Source organism: Moschus berezovskii, chromosome 24 (assembly GCF_049115385.1).
Source record: "Moschus berezovskii isolate FMDL1 chromosome 24, NW_MosBer_1.0, whole genome shotgun sequence".
In the NCBI taxonomy this organism is placed as follows: domain Eukaryota; kingdom Metazoa; phylum Chordata; class Mammalia; order Artiodactyla; family Moschidae; genus Moschus; species Moschus berezovskii.
In genome coordinates, this window is record NC_142483.1 from 25585403 (window position 1) to 25604074 (window position 18672).

General features: G+C 53.8%; 1 protein-coding gene across 1 annotated transcript in view; it reads right to left on the bottom strand.

Annotated features, from left to right (window-relative positions):
- Positions 1-18672, bottom strand: part of LRIG1 (leucine rich repeats and immunoglobulin like domains 1) — a 115443-nt gene that overhangs the window by 7906 nt on the left and 88865 nt on the right. Inside the window, exons 7-12 of the mRNA XM_055414279.2 lie at positions 18473-18616; positions 16217-16360; positions 13864-13944; positions 8453-8524; positions 7635-7706; positions 3304-3467 (exon numbers count right to left, since the gene is read on the bottom strand). Coding sequence (XP_055270254.2) covers positions 3304-3467; positions 7635-7706; positions 8453-8524; positions 13864-13944; positions 16217-16360; positions 18473-18616 — 677 coding nt within the window. The remainder of the gene's footprint in view (positions 1-3303; positions 3468-7634; positions 7707-8452; positions 8525-13863; positions 13945-16216; positions 16361-18472; positions 18617-18672) is intronic.

Genomic DNA, 18672 nt, shown 5'->3' on the forward strand with positions numbered 1-18672 from the left:
AAAATTAATCCAGAGGCTCAATGCAATCCCTGTTTCAAAATCCCAGCTGTCTCTATTGCATAAATTGACAAGATTATGGGGACATCGGAGGGAGCCGTAATAGTGAAAAGAATCTTCAACAAGACCAAAACTGGAGGACTATGGACAAGCTAATAAAATTGTGAAACTCTTGAAGGAAAACATAGGCGTAAATCTTTGTGACCTTGTCTGTGGTAATAGCTTCTTAGATAATGACATCAAAATACAAAAGAAAAAATTAGACAATCAAAACTGAAAAACCTAACTAACCCACAGAATGGTAGAAAATACTGGCCTATCTTAATCCTGCTGAGGATTTAGTATCCATAACACATAACGAACGCTTATAACGCAAAACTGGAAAGACAAATGAGCAATTAAAACACGGGCAGAAGCTGTGAGTAGCCAGTTTTCCAAAGCAGACACACATACAGGTCCGATACATGCATAGAAAACGAGCCCAAACTCATCAGGGGAGTGTGAAGCAAGGCGACAGTGAGATCCCACTGCACAGCTACTCATCGAGGTAACACTGCAAAGGCAAGAACAAGTGTTGGACAGGGGAGCCTGGTGTGCTGCCGTCCATGGGGTCACAAAGACTCGGACACAACTTAGTGACTGAACAAGTGTTGAAAAGATAGGGAAACGAGACTCCTCATGCATTGCTTGGGGGCATGTGAAGTGGTACAGCCACTTTGGGAAACAGTTTGGCAGCTCCTCAAAAAGTTCAGCATACAATTACCATATGACCCAGCAGTTCCATTCCTGGTAGAAACCCAAGAGATTTTACATAAAAACGTGTACATGAATTTTCACAGCAGCATTATTTATAGTAAACAAAAAGTAGAAAACAACCTGATGAATGGCTAAATGATAGCCATGCACTGGAATATTTGTTCAGCCACTTAAAAAATAATGAAGGACCGATACATGGTTGGGGAGGGGGGAATTAAGTGAAAAAGGCTAGTCACAAAAGACTATATATAGGATTCCAGTTACACAAAACATCCAGAATAGGTAAATCCTAGAGACCTGATACACGGGAGTGGTTGTTAACGTGTTTGGGGTTTCTTTTATGGGTGATGAAAATGTGAAATTAGTAGTGAGGGTTACATGACTATTTCATATTCTAAACACCATTGACTTGCACGTTATTTAGAGGAGTAAATTTTATATGTAAATTATACTTCTCTTTTAAAAAACAGCTTTAATGAAATACAACTTTCTTACAATACCATCCACCTGTTTAAAGTGGGCAATTGACGGTTTTCAGTATGTTCACAGGTATGTGCCACCCGCATCACAGTCCATTTTAAGAACATTTTCATTAGCTCAGAAAGAAATTCTGCATCTTTTAGCTGTCATCCCTTCTCCCTCCACCCCTTCCCAGCCCTAGGAAACTAACTGATCTACTTTCTACCTCTAGAGGTTTTCCTAGTCTGGATGTTTCACATGAATGGAATCACATACCGTCTTTTGTGACTGACTTGTTTCACTCAGATTGCTTTTCATGACCTAATAATAATCCTAATTGTATGCTTACACCACATTTTATTTATCCATCATCAACTGACAGCCATGTGGGTTTCCACTTTTTGGCTAGTATCAGTAATAGTGCTATGAACATTCATGTACAAGCTCTGCTGTGGGCATATATTTTGTTTCTCTTTGGAACATTCCTAGGAGTGGAACTGGTGGTTCATATAGTATCTGTGTTCAACTGTTTGAGACGCTGACAAGCTGTTTTTCAAAACAGCCTCAGCATACTGCATTCCCACCCGACATGTAGGTGGCTTCAGGGTTCTCCCCATTCTCACCGACCCTCGTTGGTGTCTGGCTTGGATTCTAGCTCCTAGTGGGTGTGAAGTGATTACATTTCCATTTTATTAAAAAGGAGTGGGAGATTCCCACAGAGCTTGAAAGTTTGATCTTCTGCCAAGTGTTTCCATCATTCCCACTAGTACTTGATGATTGTCTGAGTGGGAGCCTGAGCGAAAACGTGATGGTGGCTCTGGGAAATGGGTCCTGAGTGCTGCCGCCCAGGACCTACCTGCCAGGGCCAGGTATGCCACAGCATGTCCCTCGTCCTGCCTCGGCTCGTAGTCACTGGGAGAGAGGATGCCCCGTAGCAGGACGGAGGAGGAAGGGGGCAGGGAGCTCTACAGCAGCGGAATGGTCAGGGACCAGGAACCTGAGAACAATGGAGGTCGTGGCTCTTCCATCCTAGAGGATGGGAGCCAAGCACACAGTTCCCGTGAGAAGCACCCAGAGTAAGGACGGCTGGTTTGGGGGCTGCTACTACACCGCTGGACTGGGTCGGGAGGAAGGGAGGCAAGCCTGCTTGTCAGAAGTGGTGGAGGTGATGGCGGGTGGGTGGAAAGTGGGCACCCCTATCTTGACATCCCCTGGCGCACTGCTTACTGCTGTGCCCAAAAAGTAAGAGAAGTGCACCACAGGGGTCCCCAGACCCTACCTTTGGGAGCTCCTTCCCGGGAACATCACCCCCAAGGCTCCGGGCAGACCAGGGGGACAAGAGGCAGCAGGATGCACGCCTGCCCGGCAGTTCCGCTCCTAGAGCAGAAACCAGCAACAACTCGAAGTTCACCTCTTGCTGTGACTTCGTCTTCCCGACCATGAGGCTGCGTCATCCCTGCATGGTGCCTGTGTGAGCGCGTGTGTCTGTCCAGCTGCTCACCATTTCCTGTGCTCTCTGCAACCAAACCTGGGTCCCGACCGACCCTCGTCAAAAAGATGGCAGGACCAACATGCCAATAATCAGAAGGAAAAAAAGCTACAAGTGCAATTCCAGTGCTTTGGAGACGCAGCAAGAGTGCAAGTCAACACGAAGGAATTATTTTTACTGCAGCAACTGTTCTCCTGAGACTCGTTCTTCCTGTATTTAACCTTTCATTCTTGGGGTTGGAAAGAAACACACAGGAAAACCCCAGCCTCGGACGCCGAGTAAATTCGCAGCTAAGCCTGGGCACCAGCGCCGTCCTGAAACAACACAGCCACCTTCCTGTAACTGATTATTCGGCATGTAACTGAACCAGCTCCTGCTCACCCCTGATTAAATGCATGCACTCCGACAACCACATAATGAGGCAATGGCCCCGTAAATATGACGTGTGGTTTCGGTGGGAAATGAACTGTATCCAGCAGCTGACAGGTCACCGCGGGCCGGGCTGACTCTCATCACAGCAGCCCCTCCCGTAATGAAGTTTCACCCGGCCTCCATGCCCTTGGTGAAAAAGAAAAAACACCAAATTACAAAGACTGTCTTACCACACACAAAATTCTCTGGCGGCACGGAGAAGATGCTCTGGCCCTTCAGCGCCTCTGGGTGGGCACAGGTGGCCGTCACGAAGCCCTGCAGCGTCCTGCCCAGCAGCCAGGGGGGCAGCCACTTGAGCTGGCAGTCGCACAGGAAGCTGTCGCTGCTGATGTGGCTGAAAGCGAGACGATGAGACGAAAGGGTCATGTGAGGTGTGACCACACAGAAGGGAACCCCCTCCCCGTGCCTGCAATGACCCTCCCCTCCAGCCAGCTCTGGCTGTGCGTGTCGGCAAGCTCGAGTGGGAGATGCTTTCTCTCACGGTTCCTCTCCAGCGACCTAGAGCTGTGCGTACAGTCTACCTGGAGACCGTGAGCAACAGCAGCTTCTCGCTCAGCGGTTTAGATTCTGCGTCATGAACAAGCCACCTGGTGATGCTGACCCAGCTGCTCTAAGGCCCACACTTCATCCAGACGTCACCTGTTCTATCTGCAATAGCCACTGTGCTCAGGGGACCCCAGGGGCGCGGTCTCCTGGCCTCTGACCATCCAGATGGGGACAGCATGGCCTGTGTGTGTTAATTCACTCAGTTGTGTCCCACTCTTTGTGACCCCATGGAGTGTAGCCTGCCAGGCTCCTCTGTCTGTGGGGTTCTCCAGGCAAGAATACTGAGTGGGTTGCCATGCTTTTTCCCACCCTCATATAGGATAGACTTGGAGCTTCCAAGCTCAATCCAACAGTGAGATCTAAATTCTGAAACAAGTCTCGAGAAGGGCTCTTTTCCTGTATGACTGCTGTGTTTTTCTCTGGCGGAGCTGCAGGTTTTGTTTCGTCCAAATGTCAGCCTCATCAGCGTGCTCCCCCCTTGTTTGTATATTTATCTCCACACCAGCGCTAGTCAGGAGGCCGGCAGGAATCGGCTCCGCTCCCTAAATAGTGCTTGTGAGTTAATTGCCACTGCCCAGGGAGCATGAGAACGCACAAGTTGGGTTTTGTGAGGCTCCAACCAAAACAGAGAATATTTTCTTTTTCATTTCTCAGCAACTAAGGATAAGCTTTCTCAACAGAAATCGGAATCGCCATCTCAGCGGACATTCCTTCCTGAGGAGTCACTAGAAGATAAGTCAGCCGAGGAGCAGACCTGCCCTGTTCCTGGAAGACCTTGGGCCGTGAGCTCAAGAGTGGAGGTCAGCCTGCCAGGAGAGTGGAGACGGAGGGCTTATTACATGGGCTTCCCTGGAATAAATGGTCCCAGGTACATGATGACACAAAGTGGGTGCCGAGATGCTCAGAAACTCCAGTAATGTCACATGGGCCACTTGTAGAGCAATAGCCGTCTGCTACCTTGCCCCACCCCCCCCATATTCTGTAGCCCCTTCTTCATTTTCCTGTATGTCACTCAGCCTCTGAATGAGCAGAGAAGCCATTAAATCAGTCAACAGCAAGGCGGGATGAACCCGAAGGCAGAGAACCCAAGGTTGACAAAATTATATAAAACCTGATCTGTGCTCCCGTTCTTCACCATCCCCAGATGAGCTAGGCATCTTCACTTATTACAATAATTTGGGGAAGTGATTTCTCAAGACTGAAATAATTGAGATCTGCACCATTATAACTGGGATATTGCCCATATTACACCTTAACATCAACACTACGTTTTGTATCTGTATTTGATGGGGGTAGGGCTATGCTTAGCGCTGTCTGGAGAGCCGCTCTGTTGTGGGGTTCCCATAGGTGCTGCTCTGTTGAGGGCTTCCTAGAGGTGCCAGGAGGGCCCTCACAGCTGAGCGTGGAGAAACAGCCAATTCCCACCCCACATCTGGAGAGCTCCCCAGAACAGCGGTTGCAGAGGTGGCACCAGAAAACTCCTCTGCACGGGTGAAGAGCAGAAAGGGGCTCCCCACTGTTGGGGGGCCATCTGGAGTGGCTGCCCCTTCCCACAGGGAGGCTTGGGCACCACGCATGAATGTCTAAGGGAGACACTGGCCATCACTGGGAGCCTTTAGGCCTTCACGTTGGGGACAGGGATATGTTTCACTTGAACCACACAAACAAACCAGAGAAAACACACCTGACTTTTCTCCCTGATCAGAACCGTTTTTGGAAAGGGTTAAACCTCAGGTCACACACACAGGGCATTTGCTGGCCCAGCTTCCTGGAGAATTTCACCTCTTCCTCCCGTTAAAACCTCTGCAGACGGAAGCCTCAAGACCTCAGAAGACAGTGGGTGCTCAGGATGGACAGAAGGCTGTCCAAGAGAATTTAGGACCAACAGGACAGAAGGAGAGACACGGAGGCAGACCTCAGAGACCCTGCCCTCCCTCCACACACACACACCACCTCCACAGTCAGGCCGAGCTTGAAAGGCCAGACTGGGGGGGGCCCTGGTGACCCCAAGACTCTGCAGCTCCCTGCTGCTAACAAGCACGGCCGTCCTGGGCTCCCACCTTGCAGCCACCCCAGCACTCTGCTGGCTTCCATCATGCATTTTCATGACTCCAACTCCAAGTGTGTTTCTAATCATTGCTTGTGGAAATTTACCCAGAGGATGACTAAGTGCACGGCTCAACCTGCCTTGATCCGATGGGGGAAGAAAATGACCAAGTGGGATTACCCATTTCTCCCATCAGAGGGCTGGGCCCACGGCCAGCCCCAGCTGGGTACATGCAGGAACTGGTGGGAAGCACAGGCAGGGGCCCAGGCTGAGCCTCTAGAACCAAAAGCAGCATCTGGGGGGCAGGGGAGTGGGGGAGTCAAGCACCTGGATGGGTCCAGTCGTTCCCAGACAGAAAACCCTAAGGGAACCTGAATTTTTAAGAGGCCCAAAGGAAATTCTTCTCTCCCCGTCCTGCTGTCTTTCCCTCAAAACACCCTCTTCCCTTTAATCAGATTGTTTTTACTTCCAGCACTATATTTGGAAAGTTTAAAAAACAGGAACGCTGGAAGAAATGTACAGTGAAAACACAACTTAGGTTCTACAGTGAAGGCTTTGTGATGCTTACTTCATCATCATGTCTATCCATGTGTCCGTCCTTCCACGAACTCCCGTTCTAAGATCATGGCCCTTCTGAGAAACAGCACGATCCGACGGACGGGAGTCTCACGGGACACTAAGCGTCATGAGGCCAGTGCCCGCCCGCCTGCCTGCCCTCACTAACGTCCTTCCCAGGGGAGCGTCACTGGGGCCTCTTCCTGCTCTCCTTTCCAACCATGGAGACTGCCTCTCTATTGCCCCACTGCCCCCTCCCTGCCCCCACCGAGGGTCCACCAGGAGGGTCCTCAGGAACGAGGATGAGCTCAGGGTGCGAAGACAGCCATAGGCATGTGTGAGTTTGTCAGCTACTTTAAGAACCCAAAGCTGCACCTCTAGGGAACTGAAGAATCGGATACATGCACAGGAAGAAGAAAGGAAGCTTGGGTGTCGCCACCTCAATCCTTAGACCCCCTGTTGCCCCCAGAGCCACGGGGAAACACTGCAGTGGCAGCACCCCCACCTGCAAACGCCATGGAGGCCCTGGAGACGGGGGGCCGGGCACCTCCTCTCCATCCCAAAGTACACGTGACATCCCACGGGGAGCTCTGCCCTGTCCGCGGCCCACCCCGCTGTTTAGAGAAAGCCCTCTCGATAAAGGCCCTTCATTGTAAGCACACCCTAAAGATGGAAACTTGTCCTTGACGTAATTAAAGGGACAAGTATCCATTTTACAGAAGAGAGTTTGTTTCCCATCATCGACAGCAGTGGGTCGTCAGCTGCAGCCTGCAGGCCCACTGCCTGTTTCTGTAAGTAAGAATTCACTGGCACACAGCCACACCCACTCATTTATGTATTATTTATGGCTGGTTTCTGCTCAAGAATCAAGCTGTCGTGACAGAGCTCTTGTGGCCCAAAAGGTGGAAACCATTTACTGAGGTCCTGTAAGAAAAAGTGTATTGTCCCCTGATTCAGAATAAGCCCCTAGAGGGCATTTTTTTCTAAAAGACAATTTAACTTATAACTATAAATGATCCCAAGTGTGAAAGTAAAGTGTTAGTCACTCAGTCATGTCTGACTCATTGCGACCCCATGGACTACAGCCTGCTAGGCTCCTCTGTCCATGGAATTCTCCAGGTAAGAATACTAGAGTGGGTTGCCATTCCCTTATCCAGGGGATCTTCCTGAACCAGGGATCGAACCTGGGTCTCCTGCATTGCAGGTGGATTTTTTACCACCTAAGCCACCACAGAAGCCTGTAAATGATCACACACTGTTTGGTAAAATGAAGCTTGCTGCAAATTAAGGCACTTCTTACTCTGAAATCCTCTGCTGAAGTTAATCTGGGGCCACAGAATCCCAGGTACTTACAGCTCTTTAAGATTCTTCATCTTCACAAAGGCATCAAACTGGACAGATCTGATTGCATTCTCTCCAAGGTTCCTGAAAAGCAACATTCTTTACTTAGGCAAAGAAACTCAAGGTATCCTTCAGGTCAGCCATGTGTGTGAGTTAAGATGCTCAGGGGTTTTTCCTGACAGCCCTGGTTTCACTGATGAACCATGGGCAATAGGCCACATCCTCATGTCCTGTCCGAAGGCCACCGTTAAGTGGCTGTTCTTTCACCTATATTGACACAAGCACATGGAACAACTGGGGAATAAGCCAGTCTTAAGGGCAGCATCAAAGCTAAGCTGAGAGGCCTCAGCAAGTCAACAGGGAAAACTTTTCCAAAAGAATCAAAGTTGCATTTGATTTAAAGACAAACTAAGAATCCAGTACCAGAGGCATCAGATGGTGACACTGATCAGCCCCAGGGCTGGCCCTGTCCCCCCAACTCCTGGCTCGGCCCCCATGTCCCTAAGCCCTGCTGAGCTGCTTAAGGGGAGGCACCAGCCTGAGACAGGTGAAGGGTCATCAAGGAAGTGGAAGGAGCCCAGGGCCCGAGTCAGCGCTGGGCAAAGGGAGGGAGGAAGGTATTTCTGTGAGCCCCAAGAGGCCGCACATTTGGTAACCATTGCTGGCACAGGCAAGACGAAAGCCAAAGTTGAAGCTGACTTAGAAGGAGGCAGCTGGCATTTCTGAACGGCCTGTTTCTGGGTTTACAAAGATGTGATTGAATTGCCAGTGGATTCCCCGGCCACCACGTCCGCAGGCTTGGGGTCGGGGGGGCCTGGCTGGGTACTCACAGATGCTCCAGGCCTTCCAGCCCCGAGAATGCTCTCTTGGCCACGGACTTGATCTTGTTGCCGAACAGCGTCCTGCAGTTTCCAAATATCCAGAATCAGAGGTGGAGAGGGCGGGAGAGTGACGAGGGAGGTGTGGGGAGAAAGAACAGAGAGTCAGGGCGGCGCCCACTGAGAGGTCGGTCTGGGGAGAGGCAGGTGGAAATCTGACCTGGGCCGAGATGACGTGTCTGAGGCACACAGGCCCTCCCCTTCTGAAATGAGGTACTTTTATCTTTATTAGAACTTAACAGTGATGACAAGTAGGAACTCTGTGCTCTGTCTTGCCAAAAAAGGCCCTTTGCAGTGTTTAGTGGAAATCACCTCATCCAACCTGGCTATCTCCCCAGGGACCACCCACAGGTGGGGGGTGTGTAGCCACAGTCTCACAGGGGAGAGGGCGACTCATCAGGCTCCAGTGAGAGCGCGCACAGTCAGAATGAAAACTCTTGGAACTAAAGACTACAGCCCACTTCTGAAAACCGCATTCTGGGGATAAACGTCCCCGAAGGCGGCTGGAAAAGGACAGGACAGTGGGCGTCCACTGAGATGGCAGCCAGGATGTGGCCACACAGAGCTGCGCCCCTGCCCACGAGAAGGCCCCTCAGCTCTTCAGCAAGAGCCCAGGTTTCACATGAAGCCAATCATGAGAGGATCAAATCCCAGACAGGTCCTCCAAAGGTTACCTAACTAACGCCTGTACCTGGACCGCCCACCCAAGAGAGGGGGCGCCCACCTGCTGGCCACTCCAATCACCATCTCAGCAGTGACAGCCAGGGTTTCCTCAAAAATCCAAACCTGGCGTCTGCTATACACCTGGAGGACACGCATGCCTCTTCCACAGGCTGTGTGATTCGAAGGGGAGTGAGCCTGGACTTGCGGTAAAGGGTAGGGGTGCACCGAGAGTGGCTGGACCCTGGGAAGGAAAAGCATCAGATTCCGGATTTCCCTCCTCATTATCAGACGCTCTGATGGGAGCCCACACCGCATTCTCTCTACCGGCTGCTGCACACAAAACCGTCGGCGAGCACCGAGATCATGCTGACACGTGCGGCTGTGTGACCATGGTGCCTACCAGGGTTCTGCAAAGGGCAGCTTAGGAAGGACGCGGGCTCCCGGCAGCCAGCGTCCGGGAAGTCTCTGAATCACAGGGTGGGGCAGGGACCCCTAGGCACCGGCGCAGGTGCTCAGGACAGAAAGCCCTAGAGAAAGGCGGGATTCTTCGTCTGGATCCACTGAGCATCAGGGGGATGATCGCCATTAAAGCCTGGCCCTGCTTCAGATCTGCGTTAGGACGGGGCCCACGAGGGACAACAACAAGCACCAACCCCTCTCTGGAAAGAGAAATGTGAGGCTTAAAGAAAATCAAAGATGGCAGGGCAGCTTGGCGCTGCCCGCCCCACGAGCCCCAAGCCTCCGCCTAGTTGCAGAGAGTCTGAGGACCACGAGGCTACCTCTGAGAGACGGGGTCACAGGCCCTGTGGACCCAGCCCACGCCAGGCACGGCCTCCACGTGCTCCCAGGCCGCTGGACCCCAGGGCTGCGCCGGCCCCGCAGCATCACAGAGGCCCCACGGGGCCCCTGCTTGGCCCTCAGATGCAGCAGCTCCGGCCCCCGCCTCCGAGGGCGAAGCAGCACCAAGGCCACCGACCCCTTTGCCCTTTCCTTCTCTGGGCAGCGGTCTGCATGAACGTGAAAACAACAGTCTCATCTTGCAAGGGCTTCCATGACTGCTGTCTGAGTTCTTCATTCTAAGACAGACAAACCCAAGACCCAGAAACCCAGTGGCCGTGCCTGCTGGGGCTCCCTCACGGCTGGGTGAATGCAGCCAGCTCTAGCCCTGAGGGGCACCGAAGCCTGGTGCCTCTGACAGCGCTGCCAAGCTCGCACTTACTCAGATCCCCCAGGCCGAGTCACTGCATGCTCCAGGTCCCAGTAAAATGCAGTGAACTCTTCAGTGAAATCTTCCGTAAATGAGATCCAGGAAAAAAGCTATGCTTTATTTTATCCGCTAAATATTAGTCACGTTGACCTCTTTAATGATGAGGGCAGCCGCTATTTCTAATGGTGACAAGAGCAATCAAACAAAGTCTCACATTCTCAATTACTCAGGGGCCGGCTCACTGACCTGCTGGTGGACTGAAACAGGTCCTCCCGTTCCCCAGCAGGTGTCTGCGGGTGCGGGCCGGGCTCGCCTAGCAGACTGTGCGGGCAGAGGAGAGCTGGGGCTGTGGGGGGGACGCCCCGTCCCGTGTGCCGGGGGCCAGTGAATGTGGCTGCACCCAATGACGGCTCCCAAGAAAGGACAGCTGGCCTGATGCCCCCCACACCACTGACCTGGAGCAGACAGTGACCCTGGGCTTTGCCTATCAAACGCTCTCCCTCATCCCCTGCCAACCCAGCTCTCGCTAACTTCACCCCACAGACTGAAGGGCCTGTGCCCAGGAATGGGAGAGCTGGAGCCATGGGCCAGCACCTGTCTCCCTGCTGGACACAAGCGACTGAGCGCTGTTCTCCGTGGTTGACCTGAGCTCCAGAAACCCTGCCCCCACCACACACGGGCCCCCAGCCGGTGTCCCGCTGACATTCTGGAAGAGGGGGCCACCGCGCGGGTGAGCACAGTAACGCCCGGCCAGCAAGCTCTGGGTGGAAAGCCCATCCCCGACGGCTCTGTTCAGCGGCTGGAAAATGAAAGGCAGGGCGGGCTTCACAGGGGGAAGCCTTTTATGGCTCTGCTGCTCACTTGTTCCTTTATTGGAAAATGTTTTAATTTCGGTCTGGCCTTGGGCCTGGCAGGAAGGACCCCAGGTTCTTGACTAGGGGAGTGCAGGCTACACAGCGTGTCCCCCGGCCTTTCCTGGGGAGGTCCCCGATCTCCGCCCCCCCGGTGCTTCCGGGGCTGAGCCAGCCAGGCTCAGGGGACCCGGAGCCCTGACAGCAGCCCTGCCAGTAGACAGCAGACATGTGCCCCCTACCCCCCCGATAATGGGTCCAACAGAGTCACCACTAGACTGCTCACCGGGGCGACGTGGTGTCATGGCCACGGAGCAGAGCGTTCAGGCAGCACTCCAGGGAGACCAAAGCAGCTCAGCTTCCTCCCACTTCACATGACTGATGTTGACTCAACACGACCAGCCATTAGGAAGGGCTACAAGCTGGACATGGGCTGGTTTACAAAGAACCACAAGCCTCGTGGCCTCGAAGGCCAGGCCTGCCTCACGGGCGGGAGGGGCAGCCACATGCCACTCACGCTGGTTTCTAACCAGAGCCATGAACCAGGATCACCGCCCATCTCACAGTCGTGACCATCACGTAACGGTGCTAGTCCGTTTCCTGTCTGCCCACTTCTCATTCCTCACCTCTGAGAATCTGCATCACATAGATTTCCTTTTCTAACCAAGGAAGAGAATTACTTTTTTTCTTTCGCGACAGAACAGAAATACCACCCCACCTAAGTAACGACTGCATGTATTTAATGATATTAAGGAATTACTATTACTGTCCCATTTTCCCCCAGTTGTTTGCATCTGTCTGTCTTTTTTGGAAACAGTCAGGAGAGCCTCTGTGCCCAAGATCCTGGTCAGTGGAACTGGGTGGGAGGAGACTGGAGACTATTCTACAGGTCAGGGTTAACCAGTTGCTTCCAAGGAGCCTGTGTCAAGCAGCTCACTGCAAGCGAGGGATCCAGGCTTTTGAGCTGAGTCCTTGGGACTTTACACAGGACTGTTACTGCAGTCCAGCGGGGAATGGAGAACATGCTGGGGAACAGACCACAGGCAATTAGGAAGTAGTTCCAGGCTCCAGACACAGGATGGCTTACACGGAACCAGAGGTCACATGCCCCCGAGGGTCGCTGCCCTTCACCTGCCAGGGAAGAGCCTCCTGGAAGCCATGACACCCAAGAACCGCCTCCAGCTTTCACAGAATGGACAGGCCCCACCCAGGACCCCACCTTCGCCATCGCTTAGTCAGGCTGGGGCCGGGCAAGGCGCTGGAGATGAGGCTCACGCTGAGCAGCTGCTCAGGTGCCCACACCCCTGCCCGCCCCCCCCAGCAGCCGTATCCCGAGCTTGGGGCTCCCCTGTCAATGGCAGGCCTCTGTGCTCCATCGTGTGGTCCCCTTCCCAAGCTTGCCAGGTAAAGCACCCAGGAGGTGGGGGAGAAGGGAGCATTTTTAGGGGAGGAGAAGGCGGCTGCCAGGCTTTTCCGACCCACTCTCAGAACACAGGATCCTCGGGAAGAGACCTCAAGTCAAAACTGCTGATGAATACTCACCTCTCCCAAAAGCACCCAAGGTGTGAAAAACCCCACATTTCTAAACAAATGAGAAATGCTATCTCCTCAGAAAGACCCTCCCACCACACGCTTTCCCGGAGCCGCGCCTTCCACTGCTGCTTTCAAAATATTTACTTCACTCTGGCGCTCGGCTCGCCGGCTCCCAAACAGGCCGGGGGCGGGGGCGCGGAGCTGTGGCCATCCTGTCTCGCCCTCCACACCCGCCACTGCTTCCCGCAGCAAACGGTGGTAACAGCTCCCACCCCGACGCCTCGGCGCAGAGTGCCGGTGAGAGGGATGAGGAGGGGACAGGGTGGGCTTCGGGGCCACACGGGCCCTGCCACCCAGCAGCTGTGTGACCGTGGGCAACATCCCTTCCCATTTCTTCAACTGCAGAAAAATGCAAAACACAGCCAGGCCTCCGGAGATCGTTAGATGTCACACACACACACAGACACACACCTCCTCAAATAGATGTCACACTCACTAACATACAGACACACACACACACACACAGATACACGCCTCCTGAGAGTTAGATGTAATACACACAGGCGTGCATGCACACATACACACGCCTTGCAAATTTTCGGAGCTTAGAAAAACAAACCCCAAACACCGGAAACCCTGAATAAAAAACATAGCTACTGTATCACCCTTGGTAATGATTGTTTCTCTTTAAGATTATGACTGACAACGAAAAGACTGCCTGAAGTCTCTAAACCTTCAAGAGTTACTTGGCTTTAGATGTTTAGAATTTCTAGAAACTGAATAACAGGGCAAGACTCCTTTGAGCAAAGAACAACAAAAAAGTTGGCTGTTCTCACATCAGTCAAGAACCGAAGAGGAAAGAAGATCCAATGCGCCTCCAAACCCCAAATCTTCAGCCCCCAAAAAACCAATGCCCAGGGCAGCAAGGAGACGGCAGGTCAGAGAGAAGCAGAGAGGCCCTCTGCCTTCCTGCGCACTCTCCTTTCCAAACAAAAGGACAGTGAATGTGGACCACAACCAAAGTGGTTGTGTGTGCTGGAGGAAGCAGGGGCGTGGAAAGAGTCACCTCTGTGCCCCAGCCCCACGGCTCTCTCAGTGCCCACACTCACAGCTTGCTGAGGCTGTCCAGCCCTGTGAAAGCGCCACTGGTGTCCTCGATTGTGCCCGAAATCTCATTGTGGTCCAGATCCCTGGGGAGGAGAGACAGAAGGCTCAGGCATCCAGTCTGCTGTGGGAAGAGAGACCCACGCCTAGTCTGCCACCTTGAAACTCAGAACATCCCAGTCTATTCCAGATGCCTGGATGGCATGTCTGCCTAAGATTACAGGCATGAGAAAACAAACTTACGCTTGCCTGTACACATGGCCATATTTAAAATGGATCACCAACAAGGACCTACGGTACAGCACAGAGAACTCTGCTCAACGTTACGTGGCAGCCTGGGTGGGAGGGGGTTTGGGGGAGAATGGATACCTGCGTATGTATGGCTGAGTCTGTTCACTGCTCACCTGAAACTACCACAAAAGAGTTTATTGACTATACACCAATACGAAATAAACAGGGGAAAAAAAAAAAAAAGAGGTGTGACCACCGGGCCACCCTGCCGTGTGGCCTGGCTTTCTCAGCCTCCAAACAAAGCTGACAGGGGCCTCTGACCAGCCGCTTCTGGGCTCCACGTGCTGCTCCCCAGTGGGCTAAGGTCAGCCCCGGGGGAAGGGGTACAGAGGGCACAGGGGAAATCCTGCTTTGGATTCCATTCCCCAAGGGTGGACTTCTGGCCACTGCTCTGGGAATGAGTCCAGATGGTTCCCCTGCTTTCCTACCACCTAGGGTCCCTTCCCTGGGCTTGACGAGACACTGCACAAGACCCGTGGAGGAGGGGCACAGTGAAGAGCCCCCGGCACAGGGCCCTCTGCAGCCACCTCCAGGCTGGCAAGCGGGTTTTGCACCCTGAACTCCCACCTCCCCCCAGGGCCTCCACAGGTGCTGACTCCCAGCCAGGCACATCTGGGTGCTGAGTCAGACTTGTGACCCACTTGCCAGGATGAGGCCAACTTCTTGGGCCGGACTCCTCCAACAACGAGAATCACGAGGCCGATGACTCAGCCTCCTGCCCCAGCCTCCCAGGGCAGGTCACCACCGGGCACGGCACCCCACCTGGTGACCGTGCCCCCGTGCTGCCCCCGTCGGCCGTCTCTGACTTTCCACAGGGTCTCCCACACCTTCCTTTCCGGAGCCCTGGGGACGTGGGCCAGGAACAGGACGGGATGCTGCTCTTGGCTCCCAGGAGAGCCAATGGGGCAGGGAGCTTGGACCGTGGAGTGCATCGCTTTTACAACAGCATGCGCAGAGAGCTGCATCTGGAGGCTGGAAGGGCCTCCTCCTTTTCATCAGTTCCTCCCTATTCATCCTGAAACACCCGGGACCCGGAGCTGCAGCTTTGTGTGCCTGTCCCCCTGCTCCAGTCCCGGCTGCCAGAGTTTTCTCTCTCTTCTCTGGCCTGCGCCATCTGAACATCCTGGCCGTGTCAGTCAGCACCGCGAGGGCTCAGAGGCTGACCCTGGCTTGAATAGCCTGGTGTCCGGGTTCTTTCTCACTCCCCAGCGACGGCCTGGTGTGACGGCTTTCTCAGCCCTCTCGGCCAAGTGCAAGGGCCTTTCTCCCCATCATGCTGGAGCAGCCGCTCTTTCTGCAGAAGGCAGGCCTGGGAGGGAGGACCCACAACCCTCTGTTGAAATCCAGACGCCCCCCCATCCCCACCCCGTGGCTGGTTGGCTGTTTGTTCTCTGTTGCCTGGAAATTCTTAAAAGCCAATGGCTAAAAAATTTCAGTCCCAGAAAAGCGCCCTGCAGCAAGCTCTGAAAGAGTTCCCTCTACCTCACTAGGCGCTGAGAGGAAGGTGACATGACCACTTCCATTGGGTTAAACGACCCTCAGGAGGCTCAGGGACAGACACTCCCCTGTCACCTCTCGTGGACATGGACTTCTGAAAGCACAGTTTGTCCTGAAAAGAAGTTGAGATGCTGGCCCAAGACACGCCTCAGTACTGCCCTCGCTCAGATAAAAATACTCAGGACAAAAGCACGAGTCACTGCGGGAAGGCTCAGGATGCAAGGACGGCCCCGCAGCTGGGCTGCTGTCCCGGGGGTGGGTGTGCGGTGTGTTGTCTGGGGAAGTTCCTGCGGCTGGACCCCACGTGCCATCACATGCAGTGTGGGAACCAGCGCTTGGTGACAAGTTTTGAATCTTTATCACTCTAGGCACCACCCTAGGAGGAATGAAAGACAGTTTTCTGCTCAACCAGCTCTTTTTTAACTTATGATATTAAAGTCTGAGACCGTGGCAGACATCACAAGTCAGCTTTGGATCTAATCCAACTCAAGACCTGTGAGAAGGGAATACAGTGAAGCAGGTGGCTTGCTGTTTTCTGCTCTCCCATCAACCCAATGGGGAAAGACTTACAAGACACGCAGGCTCTTGAGTCCCCGGAAGGCTCCTTCCGCGATGTGACTGATGGAGTTGTGGCTGAGGCGCAGGATGCTAAGGCTACTCAGGTCGGCCAGGCTCTCCTCATCCAGCCGGGTCAGGTTATTGAAGGACAGAATCCTGAGGAGCGGGAGGGGAGAGCAAACGTGGTCACCGTCACGTTGCTCGGCGCTGTCCTCCCTTCTCCTCTCCCGACGGTGGAGCCGGGTCAGCCAGTTGTCTGGGTCCAAGTGGGAAGGGACATGTCCACCAGAATCCCAAGGGCAAACTGGTCTCCCAGCTAGAAACCCACCAGGGCTTGACATCCATGTAGTCTGACTCTTGGAAGCAGATCTGTAAACTGAGCACTGCACAGGGTCGTTCAACAAACAACCCCTTCCTGCACCTTGTGTCCGTGGCTGGTCCTGATTCAGGCCACGGAAGACTTCTCATGGCTGTGGCTGGAGAGTCTGGACGGGACCCCAGCAGGTTCTCACAATGAGAGAGGCAGCCGGATAGCCTCCGCCCTCAGCCAGCAGAGGGCGCCACCGGGCACTGCCTGGAACAAGACCTCCTCACCGAACGGCAGCCCTCACCTGGGCGGCACCCTTGGGACCAGTGTCCCTCCAGGCTTTCTTGCCCTCACCTGAGCCAGCCTCTTAGCATGATCTCCCTACTGTCAGCAGGTCAGGACCACACCTCCAATCACACAGCTTCTCTGAGCATCAGAATCAAACTTTCCTCCCAGCACACCCCCTGCAGCTCTCATGTGGCTGTGGGCTGGGACCTACCGTATTAGTCACCTATCCTTGAAAAAATGGGGACTCTGGGCTGGGGCAGGAGGAAGGAAAATAAATTCGGAGATTAGTAAGTATGTAAAGGTAGCAGGGAGTGACAGTTTTTCTCTCCTGGAGAAATAAGTCATGGTGTCTGTCAGTTGCAAAGACCTGGCAGGAGATCAAAATTACATCCTCACCTGCAATTAAAGAGTTCAGCTTAAAGGAAGGGCGGGACACACACGTGGAAAGCAGCCCTAAATCTGGCTCCAGGGTTACCTGGGTGTCGGACGCAGAGTTAGGCTGGTCAGGACACATTCCCATGACCGCCTCTGACCCTTCTGAAGGGCACAGAAGGCAGGCCAAGGGGGCAGGAGGAGGGCGCCCCTCACCACTGCCTCCGGACCGGGGGCACACCCTCCGCGATTCAGAGGGCGGGTGGCTCCTCGCCTGTGCAAGGGCACAGGCTCCGGGGGAGGAGAAGACCTTTCCTGCTTCCCTACGGCTCCCAGGCCTGGACCGTGGAAATCCATGGGTCCTGGGAGCTCCCGAGTGGGGTCCTGGCCCAAGGAGGGCCTTTCAGAAGCCATCCCAGTCCACGTGAGAATACCGTGCAGCTCCACTGCTTGGAGAGGGCAGGAAGCCAAACCCAAGGGTTATACACACACACACACACGACTATTGATTTTTACATTAGGTTATGATGGACTTCACTGAAATATAAAGTCCAGGTCAGTATGGGGTGGACTGAGGGTAGAGGAAGGGGGAGAGGGGAGAGCGTGGACGAATAGATAAAAACACAACCTGCAAAAGAGTCAGTACTACTTTAAACACGGTAAACACACAGACGTTTCTTACTGTCCACGTGCCGCCATTTCTCGGGGTCACTGTCCTGTGTTTGAGACCCAATAAAAACATACTTTGCTTTACTGCGTTTTGAGGATGCTGCACTTTTTTTAAATGAAGGTTTTGGCATCCCATGAGGTTTGGTGATAAACAGCATTTTTCAGTAATAAAGTATTTTTAAATTGAGATCTGTACATCATTTTTTCAGACATAACGCTACTGCACACTTCCCAGACTACACTGTAACAGAAAGACACTTTTCTGTGTACTGGGGAGCCAAAAGCGTGGATCTGCTTTACAGGGTGGTCTGGGACTAACCGCACAGTACACTGAGGTCTGCCTGTAGCCACTCTCTCCATAGAGAAGCACATGTTACAGGCTGCAGCCGTTTGTGGACAGAGGCTCTCAAAACAGCTGTTCTTAGACAGTAGTCCCTGCTAATCTGAAACGGGGAGTCTAGAAGAGGCGACAGTCAGGCTCTCAGGTCCACGGGGTCCTGCTCTGCAACAGGCCCCCAACACCCCCCTCAAGCCCCCGTGCTGTGGGTCACAGGGCCCAGGGCTCCCCAGGCTCTGGAGGGGGCACCCCCGGGTGTGTCCACCGTCACCCGCAGGGCTGGTGGGACACTCACAGCTCATGCAGCTTCTGGCAGAAGCTCCAGCCGTCGCGGTGGATCCGGGAGATGGAGTTGTTGCCGAGATGCAGCTGGTGCAGGGCCGTGAGGCCGTAGAGCGAGCCGCTGTTCACCTCCGCCAGGCTGTTGTACTCCAGGTGCCTGCCGCGACAGCCCCACGTGCGGTGAGCGCAGATCCCGGGCTCACGCACCCGCCA